This window comes from Diadema antillarum, unplaced genomic scaffold (genome assembly GCF_040938485.1).
Source record: "Diadema antillarum isolate AM-2024a unplaced genomic scaffold, OU_Dant_1.0 seq00000775_RagTag, whole genome shotgun sequence".
Lineage (NCBI taxonomy): Eukaryota > Metazoa > Echinodermata > Echinoidea > Diadematoida > Diadematidae > Diadema > Diadema antillarum.
In genome coordinates this window covers 1,043,446-1,060,717 of record NW_027271664.1, presented here as the reverse complement: position 1 = coordinate 1,060,717, position 17,272 = coordinate 1,043,446, and the positions used below count along the sequence as shown (strand labels likewise).

The following is a 17,272-nucleotide window of genomic DNA, read 5'->3' as shown; positions in this document are numbered from 1 at the left end:
CGTGATAGTCCCAATGAGCTTGTTTGGAGCGTTCAAATTCATTTTTAGGTGATCAAGTTCCTACTTCGTCCAATGAACTTAACGAGGAAAATGGAGTAGACTTTTAAGAAAGGAAAAAGGGCCAACACAACCAATGAAGGCTTGTATATAGTGTAATGATGATTTTTTTACAGGTTCTGCATTGTTCTCTGTTCATGTATTCTTTGTTTTTCATCTCAATAGATTTCAAATTGCAATGTCCAATCAGCAGTGCATCCAAACAACAGAAAGACTAGTAATCATATTTCTTGATGATACTGCAATGCTTACAAGGCCCGAACACCAACCACATAATGACAATTCGTCAATTTAAAGACAAACTGACACACAATGATCTCACATAGTCTCGCAAAAGTAAGTCAATATACAAGACAGCAATACACAACAAACAACACGTATAAAATGTTCATGTATCAGTTTCAATATAGTCGAAATTGGGTTTATTTTTTCCTCGAAAGTGTCAACCAACCCTCCGTATCATGCTCGTCTGTAGGACTATACAGTGCCTATTTTTTGTTTGTTTGTTTCATTTTCCATCAAAGAAGATGGCTGGATAACCATATTCAGCTGCAAAAGCTGGTCTTCCATATGGGGTCCAGTTGGATGTTCTGCTCTTTGCGATGAATAGATGAAGTGGGATCTTTTACGTGCATAATTTGTGACTCTCTTACACCATACACATGGGACCTCCATTTTATGTCCAATCCGAGGGACATGTGCCTGTATATTCCTTTTCCCTAAGCGCGAGTTCAAAATTGTCATTCAACAGGAGGACCTCTACTGCAGGATTAATAATCATCATAAATCCCAATATATTCAAAGCCAAATGAGAAACATATGCATACACGGCCCCGAACTAACTAAATTCAGGACTTCTTTTAAATTGAATGCAGTTATTTGGAACATGGTTGCCTATTCACGAATTTGAATGACCGACGAGATTCCGTCGCCAGCTTGACATGAATTTGAATGCTCATTGATGAAATGCGTGCTCCTCTCTTAAATTTGAATGCTCTGATAGTGAATTTGAATGCTTCGATAGTGAATTTGAATGCTCCGATAGTGAATATGAATGCTCCGACAGTGAATTTGAATGCTCGGAATAGGAACTTGAATGACAAAAGTATGAAATTGACCGGGGAAAACCTATAATAATAATAATAATAATAATAACAATAATAATAATAATAATAATAATAATAATAATATAAATATATATATATATATATATATATATATATATATATATATATATGTATATATATATATATACATATTATGTATCATGTATTTCTAATTAATTTGTTTCTTTCTAGCCAAGATAAACTTCTCATCGTTATATGTTATGATATTTCTTTGATTATAAATAAATTGAATTGAATTGAAGTTTTTGTTTGTTAACCCGACACATGTATACGTGTCTGTGTGTCTGTGTTTCAGTAACGATATTCTTTTTCTTCTCGCTTCCTATTACAAAAAAAAAAAAGATAATGTGAACAACAATGTTTACTTCCTTGGAATAGTACAGCGCCATGCACCTGCACAACGAAACCTCATCTAAGGATCCTCACTGACCTCTCCCTCTCTCCCTCTCTCTCCTTCTCCCCATCCCCCCCCCCCCCCCACCCCCCACACACACACCTCTCCATGCTTGTGCAATGATTGTTTAATGCCAAAAATTGCATATTTGAGAGAAAGATTGTATCTTCAGTAAAGAAAATATTGTGTAAAGCCCAACCGGATAACGGAAGGAACGCATTGTACTTGATTTCAATACATTTCACTTCACGAAAAGTGTTCATACCTATGCTTTCGTTTACACATTGAATGCCATAATGCCGAGGTGGACTGGATTTACGAATAATGTTTAGTCAAAACCAAGTAAATTGGGATTGATTTGCTGAAGGAATCTGTACACTACACTACAACGCAGGTTTTTTTTCATTCTCGAAAAAAAAAATACAGTCCTCTCCCAACACTGCATGACTCATATCAATATGGTCAAATACTACATACCTGGCATGATGATGCTAAGGTGGCGGCTGTTGTGAGGAAACTATCGGGCAAGTAGTCACATCCCAGAGTGAACTTTGAAAGACGAGGCATAGCACAAACCCATTGGGCAAAGTCTTCTCCCACCGAGGACTGATTTAGGATATCATTATTACTGCTGCCAAGACTGAAATCCAGATCTTCAATCTGAAAAGAATAACGGATTCGAAATGTGAAACGAAAAAAAAAGAGAGATTAGTGAAATGGTGTGAACTTTGGAAGAAGGAATAATTGAACAAGAAGAAAAGAGATCATTGTAGAGATGGATCGTAGGCTACCAACTGGACTCCACGGAAGACCAAATTAACGTAGCTGAACATAAGCTATCCAGCCATCTTCTTAGATGAAAAAAAAAAACAAATAAAAGCAACAAACAAACAGAAACCATATGTGACCGTGCACCTCAAAACGAACATAAAGTCGCACACACTGACTTTGCGTGAGGACTGAAAATAAGTGAAATGGGTCAACCTAGCCGAACTTGACTTTTTCATATTTTCTGAAAGAGCGGGTCTTCTTTTACATTATGCCAAAATTTGGTTTCATAAAACGGGCAGGAAAGTGTGTTTTTTAGCAGTTTATCTCGAACATTTTTGGTAGAATAGTGTGATTAGGTGTGTCTTTAGAATCCCTTTTTCATTTCTGAAAAACCTTGTCCACGCTCTTCACGTTCAACTCTAATAACTTTTGAAAGGAAAGCGCTACTGCTTTGAAAGTTGGCATTAATTCGTCGGCGTTTTCACGAACCGACGCTATTTCGTTTTTGAGCGAAAATGCAATTCTGAGAAAATCGCGTTTAAAGATCTCACAAGTTTTAGACAACGTTTTCAATGACTTTTCCTGTCTTGTGTGTGAAAATTTTGACAGGGTGATGAGAGTGGAAGTTGTTCTTCCTATCCATAGTGTAATTTTAGTGTGAATCCAAAAAAAATACGATATTTCTGTCTTCAAACTCACTGCGTCGGTTCGTAAATCCATCGTTTCTTGCGCGCACCATAGGTTATGTACTTAAGCGCGGGTCTCACGAACCGACGTAAGTTGTATTACGCCGGTTCGTGAGACCCGCGCTGTCGGGCCTGCACAATAGGTAACGTGCAATACGCGTGTATTTACGAACCGTCGCTATTTCATTTTCGTATGTGTTTACATACAAATACTATTAGGGCTATACCTGCTTATCAACAATAACCTTATTAATTGAAATTAATTGTCATGTAATGATTGTTGTGATGATTACAATACATTTGGTGATAATTAAGATGATAATACAAGCCAGTTTCTCTTAATTGTTCTAAAAAGCGTGTTGTCATTGTTTTCATCTTCATTTAGTATTATTATTAGAGCTGTCGTTGATCGTTCCAAAGATTTCTTTGCCCCCTTTTTTGTGGATATATTATTTAACACTTTTGCATGTGGACATCTATCATTTGGTTATACATGTACTCGGTATACTGTGTTTCATATTCTTTACTTTTTACTGTTTTTTTAACTTTTTTAACTTACTTTTTATTTTTTCACATTATTTTTAATTCAAATTCAGTTCACTTCTTTCATAATAATTATGAATGTTTGTTCTAAGATGAAGGATACCGCTAAAAATTGGGAAAAAGACGTGCCAGTCAGTAATAATTACTTGCATTTACTCATCTTTCATACTCATGCACTCTGTTATTTGTGACTTTTACTTTGTCACAATTTTTATCGGTGTCATTATTGCCATTTGGCTCACATGCGAATTCACTCATAATTCCTCATTTTCCATCTTTCTCTATCCTGCTCAACAGAATCTATGATAGCTGCACTTGATATGAAAACATAAAACTCATCCTGCATGCACTCTTCGAAACTGATAAACTCCTAAAAATACAAAAATATCAACACTATCAGAATTTCAAGCTTCATTTTAAATATAATAATGGTCATGTTTTATTATGCCTTTTGCAGCAATATATTGAAGAGGTACATTATGTAATCGAAGAAACATAGGTACTCAATAAAATATCAAATTTGAATTATTCAGAGATGAGTAATGACAGTGGGAAGGATAACAATTGTGGAAGAGCTCCACAAATCAATAAATATCTAATGGCAAATGGAGATGGAATCAAGATTCAAGAATATGTGTAATTCAAGTTCATTATTATATCAGTTCTTGTGTGTTCACAAAAAGAGGAACACAGTTCGAACATGCACACCAAATCTTACATCGTACATTTACATCTATAGAGTGCGGACGGAACATATACAAGAGAACGAATAACATTCTCAAATTAACATATCAAGCATAACTATGTATATGAACACACAAAGATGTTGCTGCATATGCATGAAGCTTGAGAGTGCTGCAACACCCATATGCTCAGATAAAACTTGATGTATATCATACAAAAGAGAAGATGTACTGCATGTACATGTAGTTACACTATTCACAGGACAGTAGAGAAAAAGCAAGAGAGAGAGAAGGAAATGGGTGTCTAAAATAGGTCGATGTAAGGAGTGCCAAGCCAATTAAGTCTCTAATAGAAGTCATACATATATAAGGAAACAAATTAATCACAACATAAATGATCGTGCTCCTGTTAACCAATAATTAGCATCTAAAAATGTGTGTAGAAAGCCCATATCAGCCTTTTGCCCCCCCCCCCCTCCCTGTGAATCCTTAATCCACCAGTACTATAAACACATTCTGAGAATGTGTCTTAGTACATGTACACTGTACTAGCAAATTCACAAGAGGGGTGGGGAAATTCGGCCAAAATGTGTGTGGCTAAAATAATTAAAAAGAAAGGTCATCAGCAAAACTACGGGGTGGATGCAGACGAATTTTCATGTGATGACTAAAAAAAATGCAGCTAAAGGAAGAAAAAAAGGACGGTGGAGAGTGGCCAAGGCTAATTTGACTCCCCTCCTCCCCCCCCCCCACCAAAAAACAAACAAGCAAACAAACACCACTGTTTTACAGCACCTTTAAAGGACTCTTAATTTTTTGTTTTTTTTTAAAACAAACGTCTCGAAGTAAAGAATTCCATATTGTAGGCGAAATGTAGACCGATACAGTGTATAAAGTGTCCGTCCCAAGCTATTAAAGAAAAAAAAAAAACAGATTATGAATATCATTTAAAGTAAGAATTTCAGTGTGTTTAATCATCTTTAGTTGAGTTGCAAATGACATGTACATATTTAATAAGAGCAGTAAACTTCGAAGCGCTCCCAAGCCCTTCTATATTTAATTATTCATGTGTAAAGGTAGTGCCAGGGCACTCCGGTGGTCTTGTGGTTATGACGCTGGTCTAGTAATCCAGAGGTCGTGGGTTCGAATCCCGCTTGGGCTGCCTGTGATTTTTTTTTTCACAGCAGCCTACAAACTGCACACTGCAGTTGCGTGCGTTACTACGGATGGAGACAAATTAATAATCTATTATTTTAATATGCAATGTTTGACATCCTTTTTGCAATCACTTTCTTTAATTGTAAATTTAGAGACATAATGAATTATTATTAAAAGAAATCATATTTCTGTATTTTGTTGTGAGTTTGCATGGGAACATACACGTATCATAATTTACAGTTTTAGTTAAATAAAGAACATCTTATAACAGAACTGTCTAGTGATGGTTGAATAATTATGTCAATTTGTTATAAGTCCTATCAGTTATATGGAGTGCATGTTCCCATGTTTATAAGAATCATACGTGACACATTCAGAGTGGGTTGAAGACAACAAAATAATAAATAAAAGAATAAAGGAGAATAGAACTTAATCTGATTACAGCATCATCTAATATTGCCAATGTGCACTTAGAAATCTATCAAGATTTATCACAAGGTTATGATTACCACACAAAACCTTCAAGATTTATTATCATGAAATACATACCAATAAAAACTTTAAAAAATCTAACATTCCATGTCCACATGAAGCTTTCCTTGATATAAATGTCTCTCTGCAGTGTTATTAAAGTGTAGCAAAATTGTAATTACGGCATCACAGAATGGAATGCATTGTTTTCACCTTCAATCTTAGAATCTCCTTTCATGTTTCCACTTTACAATCACATTTCACTGTAGATATACCGTCCTTATGTTGTCGCCCTTCATCCCAATTTCTCCCTTCTATCCTATCTGTAGATTGTCCTCTTTCCTATGCCATTGTATTCACATTCCTTGATGATCAGCACGATGCTGTACTTTTTTTTTCTTCTCTGAAACAGTCCAGCTCTTCGCTACTGCATGGCATCAGTCATCTGAAAGAAAAGACAGAAATTAAGAACTTTCGATTAAAATCAAACATCATGATACAAGATACAACTTTCATTTTGAGAAAAAGAAATCAGCCAACTAAACTGTAGTTGTAATTATTTTGCTCTATTTATATTAAACATAAAACAAAATGGTATGCAGGATCAAAGAATGGCAAAAAAATACTGCTGTTCGTCTTTGATGCATATTCAAATTGTCTCGCCTTTTACATATTTTAATGATGCAAGATCTTATGTCTAGCACTTAGTAAGTCTCATGTAGAAATTAAATTATTATTCACATGAATAAATCTACATGTCCTTGTAAACAAGGCATTGCTTTGAAAAAGCTGAATATTACTAACTGCATTTGGGAAACAGTCTACGACAATCAAACTTGGTTATTATCAGAGACTTTAACATCTTAATTAGACCTAGACTCTACATTACCATTGTATTCACATCCGTTGATGATGTACACGACCTTGTACTTTTCCTTTTCTTTTCTGAGACAGTCCAGTTCTTCGCTACTACATGGCACCAGTCATCTGAAAGAAAAGAAAGAAATTAAGAACTTTCGATTAAAATCAAACATCATGGTACAAGATACAACTTTAATTTTGAGAAGAAAAAAAAATCAGCCAACAAAACTGAAGTTGAAATTATTTTGCTCTATTTATATTAAACATAAAACAAAATGGTAGGCCTATGCAGGATCAAAGAATGGCAAAAAATGCTGCTGTTCGTCATTGATGCATATTCAAATTGTCCCGTCATTTACACATTTTACTGATGCAAGATATTATGTTTAGCACTTACATGTAGTAAGTCTCATGTAGAAATTGAATTATCATTCACATGAATATAAATCTACATGTACTTGTAAACAAGGCATTGCATTGAAATAGCTGAATATTACTACATGTACCTGCATTTGGGAAACAGTCTATGACAATCAAACCTGTTTCTTATCAGAGACTGTAACATCTTAATTACTAGTGACCTAGACTCTACATTATCATTCAGCTTTTAAAGGTATTAACCATTCACCTATAAAACACTGGCATTGTCATGTGCATCATATTTCTTTGATACTGCACATATTTTCATGAAGTCTGTGCAAGAATGCAATGAAACACGTCTGCTGTTTGGTATTTATGGAAAAAAAATCACTAACCCGGAAGTCCTTGGCCTTAGGAATAACACGTGGCGAGTTAGTAGGAATTGACGTTAAAATAGAATAAGAATAGATCTACTAAATAGGCCTTTGCCTCATGAATATCTGGTCTAATTATAGACTAAGTGAAGTCTAGACCTTTCACTTTTAAGTTACACAGAATTTATATTACTTAGATCTAGACTACATCTAGATCTAGACATCTAATACTATTAGATCTTGGCAACTTTTGTCTTTGTGACACGAAATTAACACATCACGGATGATATTGCGGCGATATCCAACAGGATGACAGTACCACTATTACTGAATCAGTAAGTTGACATAGATAACTAACATCAACTTGTTAACGTACATTAGAGATGGCACCATATACAATAACCGGTGACACTGACACTGACAGATCTAACGACTACGTTTAGACTAATGTTAAAGAGTTAGACTCGCCATCTCAGTAAGTCGGCCAAACACAAAGTCAATACAGGACTAAGTCAGTGTTACTGATATGTTAGGCCTAACAAACGTTAACGGTTACTCGGTTAGGTTAGGTTTACCAGGACTCAAGAGTCCTGGTTAAATCAGTCGAGGGACATTTCTTAGAAGTCCTTCGATTCCAAGAATAAAAAGGGTGAAAGAACAAAGGGAAAAAAGGAAAGAAGAAAGGACAAAAGATTATGTATGGCTGCTGTGGAAATCGACAGCGCTACTGTATCACTATCAATCACGCGTAAATATGTAAACGCCATTTGGTTGGGCCGCATTCACAAGTTTTAGGGAAAAAAAGCCCCACCGCTGTGCTCCAAAGGTACTCCACTCGAACTAACGTTAGACATAAAGTCACATATCTACACACAGTACGCTACTAGGGCTGAATTCACAAGTATACTATAACACTGCACTGTACAGGAAAGCCACCTAACCTGTAACAGAGTACTCGTAGTGTTTAGGTAGTATCACTAGACCACATACTGTCATAGATGACATCTACACCAACGCTGCACACTGGCACTGGTCCGACGGTCCCTGACCAGGAAAAATCGCTGTTGGACACTGACCAGTAACTTTTTCAGGAATGGACCAGTAAAAAATGGGGGAAAATGGGTGGACTCTACCTACTATTACCACTAGTCTAGATGTAGATCTAGAGCTAGACTATAGACTCTGTGTTAATTTGACTTGGTCTTAGACTTCAGCTGATCTTAGTTTTAGTAACTGGTATTACAAGTAAAGTCTTAACTTAGACTTAATAGTTAGACTTGAAAGTTAAAGTCTAACATGTCTACCTTTATTCTTTACTCTTCCTTTGAGTTTTACTTTAAGACTTTTTACTTTTTTTTAGTTTAGTAGGCCTACTTTGTCAATCTTATGATTTCATTTTCAACTCAAGTCAAGGCTTTAAATAGCTATGAGTGTCTTCGAGACTTTGACATCTTGCATGTCTTGCACACAGACGTTACGACTACAGTACTCAGTAGTCTCAGAGGTAACGACATAAGTTGAAAAGAAACTATAAATGATATGATTTGGGATCTAATTTGAAATTGGATGACGTTTACAGACTAGGCTTCATAAGCATCACGCGATTGAATACATGGGACTACACTCTACCGCAATTAATGGTTATGGTAGTCCAACTACAACTGTTATTTTGAGCATGATTTTAATAGGATTATAGCTTACCATTCACTTCACTCGTGGACAGTGGGCTGGCTTAGGCCGTCATTCATCTTTCAGAAGGTTTGGTTCTCACTCTGAGATCTGGATTAGGGCCAAAACCTAATTCTAGGCCAGTAAGTTGAACAAAGCTCAAAATATTGCAACCGCGACGGTTCGTAAAACCCGCATTGCTCTTCACCCTAGCAATTCGGGTTTCACGAACCGGCGTATCTTTACTGCGTCGGTTCGTGAAACCCCTTTTTCTCAATTTCTCGATATTTCGAGTACCGTCGTTTTTTTCTTTCTTTGATAAAATTAAGAATAATTAATTTTGTGATCTAAAATTTGGGGATTTGGTAGAGTTTTGAAAGCACTTTCATTTGGTACCAATATCTCGATTTTGAAAATTTTGACCAAAATCGAAATAGCGTCGGTTCGTGAAAACACCGACGAATTATGGACAGAATGTGTTAATGAGTCATGCTTAATTTCATAGGGATGATAATCCCTTCATTGTTGAATACTCTGGTGGTTTACTTCCTGTTTTTTGTCCCATTCATCGCACAGCCAGCACGGTTTGGTAAAGATTAAGCGCTTGAATAAACACTGTACTTCAGAGCCTCTTTTCTCAGTTCACACTTTTCCTGAGTTTGTGCTTTCTTTCCAATATTTAGATAGGTTAAGAGAGTCCATTTGATTTGACTTATAATCATTTTAAAGCTGAAAGTCTGCTCTTTCAGGATATGGTCCTCAACTAAAAATCATGTCTGGCGACTTTTTGTTTGTTTTGAGGTGCAGGGTCACATATGGTAATTATGATGAAATGTGCGGACATAATATTAAAGCTATAGACGTAAGATCAAGCTATATTATTTTTTACTTAATAAACCCACTAATAATAATATCATGATTATGTTGAAATAACACTAATAACGACTTTGTTCGAAGCAGTATAATGTACTCTCCTTTTATACATAGGAGTGTACATACCCATCCAGTTGAGTCAGGGGATGAAAGATGGCTTAATCAATCCCTATACAGTCCGTGATCCTCATACTTAATGTCAGTTAATATAACATCTACGATGGTAAACATGATCATTACATATTCTTTAAGATGTACCTTGGATTCTTTGTTTGAGAAGATTTGTCTGCAAGGAAACCTTGTTTGTATCTAAGAGGGGTTTTTCTTATTGTCATCCAGTTAATGTATTGCCTCTTTCAAATATCTTAGTAACATTAAATCTGTAGTCTGTACATAAAAAAGGCATACGTGTTGTAGATAGTGGTAATACAATAAGTTCTTACCTGACAGTTTGAAGCCTGTGCCCGGAGGATCTTGTAGAATTCCACGTGAAATTGTGAGTAACATAGTCGTACTTTACGGAGCACACTGCTGGAACACATGCCCTCCGCCAAGTCACGTGACACAGTTTTTCCGCACTCCACCAGGTCCATATATAGCGATTGCTAATAGAACGAACATGAATTGACGATAGGGAAAAGCAATTATACACAGAAGAATTGGGTTGATTAAGTATTCGCAGTTGACTGGAGGTTTGAACATCAAAGAGCAAAGAGGATCATTTTGATACACATTCTATTCATATCGTCATTTCACTAATCACAACTTGAGAAGGACAGAATATATTTTCAAAATGGATATGTTATTAGAAAGGCAGAAGGGCGATGGATATGATTCTATCAATACTCGTGTTATGTGCCCTAAGTAGATGTGTGCTCTACACACACAGGTATGTTTTACATTATGATACCCAGTTTGACATCCCCCTTGAATACACGGCGTCTTTAGTGTAACCAAACTTGGAAGATTACTACAAAGGGCAGTTTGACAGCTGCAGCAGTCGCAAATGGGTCTGATTTAAGTAGACAAAGAAACTGCGTTATGTTCTCCGTGGAGTCCAAATATTTTGCCATAAGAACATATTGCTTGACTCCTCATAACTTTTTTTTTTCTAAAAGCCACGATGGAAAACGTTTCATACAATTTACCTCCAAACGTTCTGATTAACTCTCTATGTGCCATGTTCGCAGGTCCGATTCAGTCGACGGCGTGCTAACTTCGCATATACTCTGCTCAAAATCCCCAAATCCGCTAAAACCGATCGATAAATCGCCAAGTTTCTCAGTACAATGGAAGTTTTTCTCGCGCTTCCGTTCATTTCATATAGCTTGATTTTCTTTTTCTCGCAATGATTGACTATCAATCGGTCTTTCCTTATTGATATGTCACTGTTTTGGTTGTAAAATTTGTGCCTTTACATTAATGTAGCTACTGATCAATTTCCCTGAAAACAATAATTGGTTTGTCATACAATTTCCATTAAAGCAAAGCTTGGAATTTTCCCTTCAACTTTGCTCATTACATGTCCAGCTTCACATTAATCGGATGGAAATTTCATAGTTTGGAAAATCAGAATGTTTTCTGAAAGCATGATTAAGTTGATGTCTCTGAATAATGTGGCACACTGGGGTTTCTACCATGGCACACAAAGAGTTAATAACAAGACATGAAACAAGTGACATGGGTATTCAGATTAAACTCATACATCAAGTCTCATACAAATGTTACATACGGAGGAAGGCAATTATTTTACAAAATATTATACGTGAAACATGAAAACAATTGTGCGGGATTTATTTTTTTTTTAATTTCAAACAATTTCCCCTAATTGATAAGACCTGTTCCAGGTCAGGAAAGTAACTTTGAGAACAGCTGTTAAGGTTGTAGATTACGCACTCATTTTCACACAAGGGAAACACACACGTATATAATATATACATATATATATATATATATATATATATATATATATATATATATACACGAAATCTTATTTTCGTTCGACATAATATTTTCCGAAACATTTCATATCAATATTGAAGTTGTGTCACTCACCACCTGGTTGTAGCGCACCATGAACACCACTCCTGACACTGTGTGTTCTGGTGAATCAGACAATAGTTTGTGTTCATGCCATCGTTCTCCCACTGCCTTTGTTGCCTCCTCAGTATGACATTCAAACGCAACGTCAACACAGAAATCACGACTATCATTCTCTTTGTCACTGTAAGGATCAGATGTAAAGTTATTGAAGGGACAGTTTATCAAGCCTTTGGTGATATCAAGGCCGAGTTCATTTCCTGAAGCTGAGGTGAAGTAGAGTACGTAGCGGAATTCCTCAGGTCGACTAAGAAGTTTGTTTTTCACCTTGTCGTACTTAGCACGGTCATTGTCGAATAAATACTCAATGTGTTTCCCTGCAACGTATTCTTGAAAAAGTTTGTGGGGAAAAGAAACAGTTGATGTAACCAAGGATGAAATGTTGACATCGCGCCGACGTTCCCTCTTGACGGCATCTTTTTCTATAGTCAGAACCCCCACTCTGCAGCATGTGACCATAGCATCATGACACTCTCTGAAGTGTTCTTCAGAAAATGAGAGATTCCTGTCAAATAAACCCTCTAACGCTATATCACCAATTTCTTGAATTGCCCTACCAGCTTCCTTTAAATGTTCAAGAGTGTTCTTATTCAGTGGATTTTCACATATTTTTGATGCGTAGTGTTCTTTCAGGAAAGAGATCATGTCTCCCAAAATCTGGGAAAAAGTGCGCAATTTTTGCATATCTCTTCTTCTTTCTTCACTGAAGTCGTTCCACAGGAGGCAAAGCATTGCACAGTAGATAGGAAACGGGGCCATGTTCGACCGGATGACATCATTTTCCTGCATAAAACTGATCAAGCTTTCTGCAAGAGTGTCCTTCTCTTTAATCCGAAAAAACCTTCTAATATAAATTGATAAATTCTCCTTGTTAAATCCTTCGACGTTTAGAAAAGTGTAAGTTTCGGCAAGAATCCTGTCCATCATGAATTCATTTGTCCTCCAAGGGCGTGTTGTCACGATTACTTTACATGAATTGTATTGCTCTGTTCCTAGAATGCGAATGACCTCACTGCTGCTCGTTTTACTTAAATTTTCGTCAAACTCGTCGAAACCATCAAATATAATGAGAATCCTACTCAGATTTGTTGAAATATATTCATCTATCTCCTCTTTTGTTGCCGTATTTGAATGAGAGAGATACGTTTTGACAACACCACCAATACTTGTTGCGTTCTTAATATCTCTCAGAGCTATTAGGAGCACCATGTCCAGATCTTGTAGAACCCGTCCCTGGCACCAGTCCCAGGCAATCTTAGCGCAAAGCGTTGTTTTACCGACACCTCCCTCACCCTGGATCAGCAGTCGCTTTGAAAGATATCCCTCTTCATTGTTTGTCAGAAGATCGTCGTATGTTATTGGTGTCTTACGCTTGCTGCTTTGGTCTATTATACTTAAATTCGTATAAATGTTATCCAATTCAACACGTTCCATAAAGTTGAGTGGATCCACCATGACCTTGCTTTGTGACACACGGTAATACTCCTTCAGCTCTTTCTTGCATAGCTGTACCTGTTCCTTTGTAAGCGATGCTTGTTCTTAGAAGAGAAACCAAAAACAAAAAAACAAAAAACATAAAATCAATATTATAAATATGAAAATGCACATAAATACCCGTAGCCACGTACGAATAACCTGTATACAGAGAGAGAGAGAGAGAGAGAGATAGATGGTGAAGAGAGAGAGAACGAAGCCCTGTAATATGATACATCGTTCTTTCGAATAACTGTGTTACATAATACAGCTCTATCATTGTATAAAGAATGTAGTTAAAAGAGATGAGATATCATAACCTTAATGAATGTATAAAAATCACTGTGCATAATGGACTACTGCACTTTTTGCTTAAACAACGAATAAGATTCTGATTATCTACATATTTTTCTTACTCAACATTAATTCTTCTTCCTCGTGAAATCTCTCTGGTATGTTTGGTCTTCGCAAGCAGGGGTTCCAGCCACATCCTGAAATATTATCATCAATAACAACAAGAGCATCACTATAAATGAACATTTTCATATACAGTATATCAGGGGCACAACTTATTTTCAACACTGAACTCGTTTTCCCCTCTTCTCACAACTAGATTTTCAGGCCAATATTATTTCAAGCATATATCATACGCTTTCGATGATGTGGTCTGATGCATTCACCCTTCATGAATAATATTAGTAACCCCCTGCTCGTTCACGAAAAACATTTTATGGGCAAATATAGAACGGTCTCATGGAATATGGCACCAGACCGTTCTATATTTGCCGTATTTCGTAAGAACAAGCAGGGGATAACGATTTTATCCTTTTAAGTGTAAGTACTAATCTTCTTCTCGCTGATTTCCTCTCGTGAATGATGTTGAAATCGTCGGATGTCAGCCATGCTTACTTACGTCTCGCGAGCTGATTACGCGAGCATACGTACACGCACAGCTAGCTAGCTGTTTAATATCATGACGTCATATCACGGAATACGGAAAATATTCAGTGGTTGGTCTGAGTGTGATTGACCAATGAGATTACAGAATTCACGATCACTAAAAGATATTCTATTTGACATAGAGTATTCATTGTTGATAATAGATGTGCAAGTTCTGTTTACATGAGACAATGTTTCGGTCTCCGTAATGTTGACAAATATTAGTAATTTTATTTTTGTATCAAATTTATGAAAAATTCATATATAACACCAAAGAAATACACACATATAGGCCTACGCACGCAAACACATACACACAGACACAGACACACAAGCGCATAATCATTAACGCAATGAATGTAAATATCTAACCTTACAGAAAATAAACCAGTACCTTTTCGCGGTAGGTAGTCCGGATGATTGCTTTGCTGATATTTCCCAATACAGAGAAATATGATGACTATGGCAACAGGCACACCAATAGTGAGTCCAGTGATAAGACCCGAATTAACACGTTTTCCTGAAGCTTGATACAGACCAAAATGAAACGCGTTTCATTCATTACTCCATTTAGAAGTCAATGAAATAAACGCATATGATAACTTAGATAGGAAATACAATGTTAATATTTTAGTATTATGCGTTTGAGTGTGTGTTTGTTTGTGTGTGTGTGAGAGACAGAGAGAGAGAAAAAAAAAGTTTATATTTGACGGTGAAAACGAAGTGGATGATTGCCTGAATTCATATCTGACCCTGAATCACAACAACAACAAAAAAAACATCAAAAGGTCGTCAGACATGGATTTCTAGTTAAGGGCAGATCCTGAAAGATCAGACTCTCAGCTTTAAAATGATGCATAACTCAATTCAAATCGACTCCCCTAACCTATATAAATATTGAAAAGAAAGCACACACTCTGGAAAAGTGTAAACTTAGAAAAGAGGCTTAAAGTACAGGATCTATTTAAGCGCTTAATCTTTGTCAAGCCGTGCTAGCTGTGGGATGAATGGGACAAAAACAGGATATAAACCACCGTAGCAACAACAATGAAGCGATTATCATATTAAGCTGAGATTGTACTTGTTATATCAACGCATTCTGTTTATGATTAATGCCAACTTTCAAAGCAATATGTTTATCCTTTCAAAAGTTATTAGAGTTGAAAGTGAAGAGTGTGCAAAAGATTTTCAACAAAATGAAAAGGGACTTGTAAAACGAATCTGATCACACTCTACATGAAATTATTGCAGAGAAAACTGTTGGAAAACACTTTTCCATTCATGTTATGATCCCAAAGTGAAGAAGAAGACGAAGACGAAAACTAGCTCTTACAGAAAGTATGGAAACCTAAAATTGACTTGGTTGACCTGTTTCACCTTTTTGGAGTTCTCATGTAAAATCAAGGGGTGCGACTTTTTCTTTTCTTTTCTTTTCTTTTTTTGGTTTTGTGATGCACTGTCACATATCATCATTATGATGACGAAACAAATTATTTAAACGACACATTTCTAATTGAGTCATCCTTCGAGACCGGCACCCACGAGTAATAATGCCAACGAGCTCGATATCACGAACTGTGCGACTCGTTTGCTGTGTAACTCGTTGGTGTCGGACTTGTGACACGTACCCCTGTCAATTGTGGTAAGTTTCATTTTCTTTTTCTTCTTCTTCTTCTTCTTCGTTGTCTTCTTCTTCTTCTCCTACTTTTTATTCATTGAAATTGGTAAAAATTTCTCTTCAATGCATCTTTTCTTTTTTATAGTAAATTGGAGACAAGTAAAATGGACACTTATTGTGAGGAAAGGTTACTTGCTCAAAATATGAATGAGCGAATTGTACTTCCCCGTTACAAATCTCAACAAGAACATTGGTCAAAGTAATTGTAGGCCAGTTATTTTTCAGAAACATAGAATTGGCAATATTTCACGAAACCTGATGAAGGCAGAACGGTGATTTCTCTGGTCGACGTTCCATTCAGAGAGTCACCGGTAGCCACGCACACGAAGGTCTGCTCTGTCCCATGTTCAGCTGAAACAGTGATTGTCTCGAACCTCTCGTATGTGCCATCAGAGCGTGTGTTCTGTTGTGAAACCACGGAATCCATTCTTTTTCCTGACTCCTTGGTCCATAGCATGGAAATGTTTGGTTTGAATCCACTCACAACACACGTAAGATTTAAAGAAGGGATGTTGGAGGAAGATTGATATGTACAGCGGCTTTGACGAGATTGATATCTATCAGCACACTCCTCAATAGTATGCCCTGATGCCATCGCTAGAAAAATAGGAAAATTATTTTGAAATGACGTATTTGTTATAATACGTATCCTAATCTTTACTCGGCAAATAACTGACATGACATGATGTCACCCGATACTTTGCGTAGATGTAACGAAGAGTTGTTTTCGCTTTTGTTTTGTTTTGGGTTTTATTTTTCTTTGGATTTACTATTTTACAAATGAGAATACAACCTGAAAAATGCTCAGATGAAGAAACATAATTAAGACGATATTTTATTGGATGATAACACAAAATCAACATACCTCACCTGTTTACATTTCATTAAGATGATTAAATCTATATAGCTTTATGATTTAACACCAAAATCACTGTTGATATAATTATCTAAAAATTCATGTCATACGATAAACGCAAAAAGGAACGGCGTTACAAAATGAAACGGAAATAAAAATCATTATTCATAGTGTAGTTATAATGCTGGTAAATTGTTACC

The 17,272-nt window shown here is 36.3% G+C and overlaps 1 protein-coding gene and 1 long non-coding RNA gene across 2 annotated transcripts; both read right to left on the bottom strand.

Moving 5' to 3' along the window:
* Positions 1–6,236: 6,236 nt before the first annotated feature.
* Positions 6,237–9,314, bottom strand: LOC139738950 (uncharacterized). The gene is made up of 3 exons (XR_011711483.1): positions 9,187–9,314; positions 6,780–6,877; positions 6,237–6,335 (listed from the first exon to the last, which is right to left on the bottom strand). It is a non-coding gene; the product is annotated as an uncharacterized lncRNA (long non-coding RNA).
* A 2,737-nt stretch (positions 9,315–12,051) lies between these two features.
* Positions 12,052–16,643, bottom strand: LOC139738936 (NLR family CARD domain-containing protein 4-like). Its single transcript, XM_071649560.1, has 2 exons — positions 16,472–16,643; positions 12,052–13,664 (listed from the first exon to the last, which is right to left on the bottom strand). Exons 1-2 carry the CDS (start codon positions 16,641–16,643, stop codon positions 12,052–12,054), a joined length of 1,785 nt encoding a protein of 594 aa, XP_071505661.1.
* Between the last annotated feature and the right edge of the window lie 629 nt (positions 16,644–17,272).

Bases quoted from the DNA above. Each gene is read 5' to 3' on its own strand.
- LOC139738936 (XM_071649560.1), bottom strand. From the start codon at position 16,643: ATGGATTCCGTGGTTTCACAACAGAACACACGCTCTGATGGCACATAC. The intron at 13,665-16,471 runs GTTTCGTGAAAT...TTCTCTTCTAAG, and splicing joins CACCGTTCTGCCTTCATCAG to AACAAGCATCGCTTACAAAG.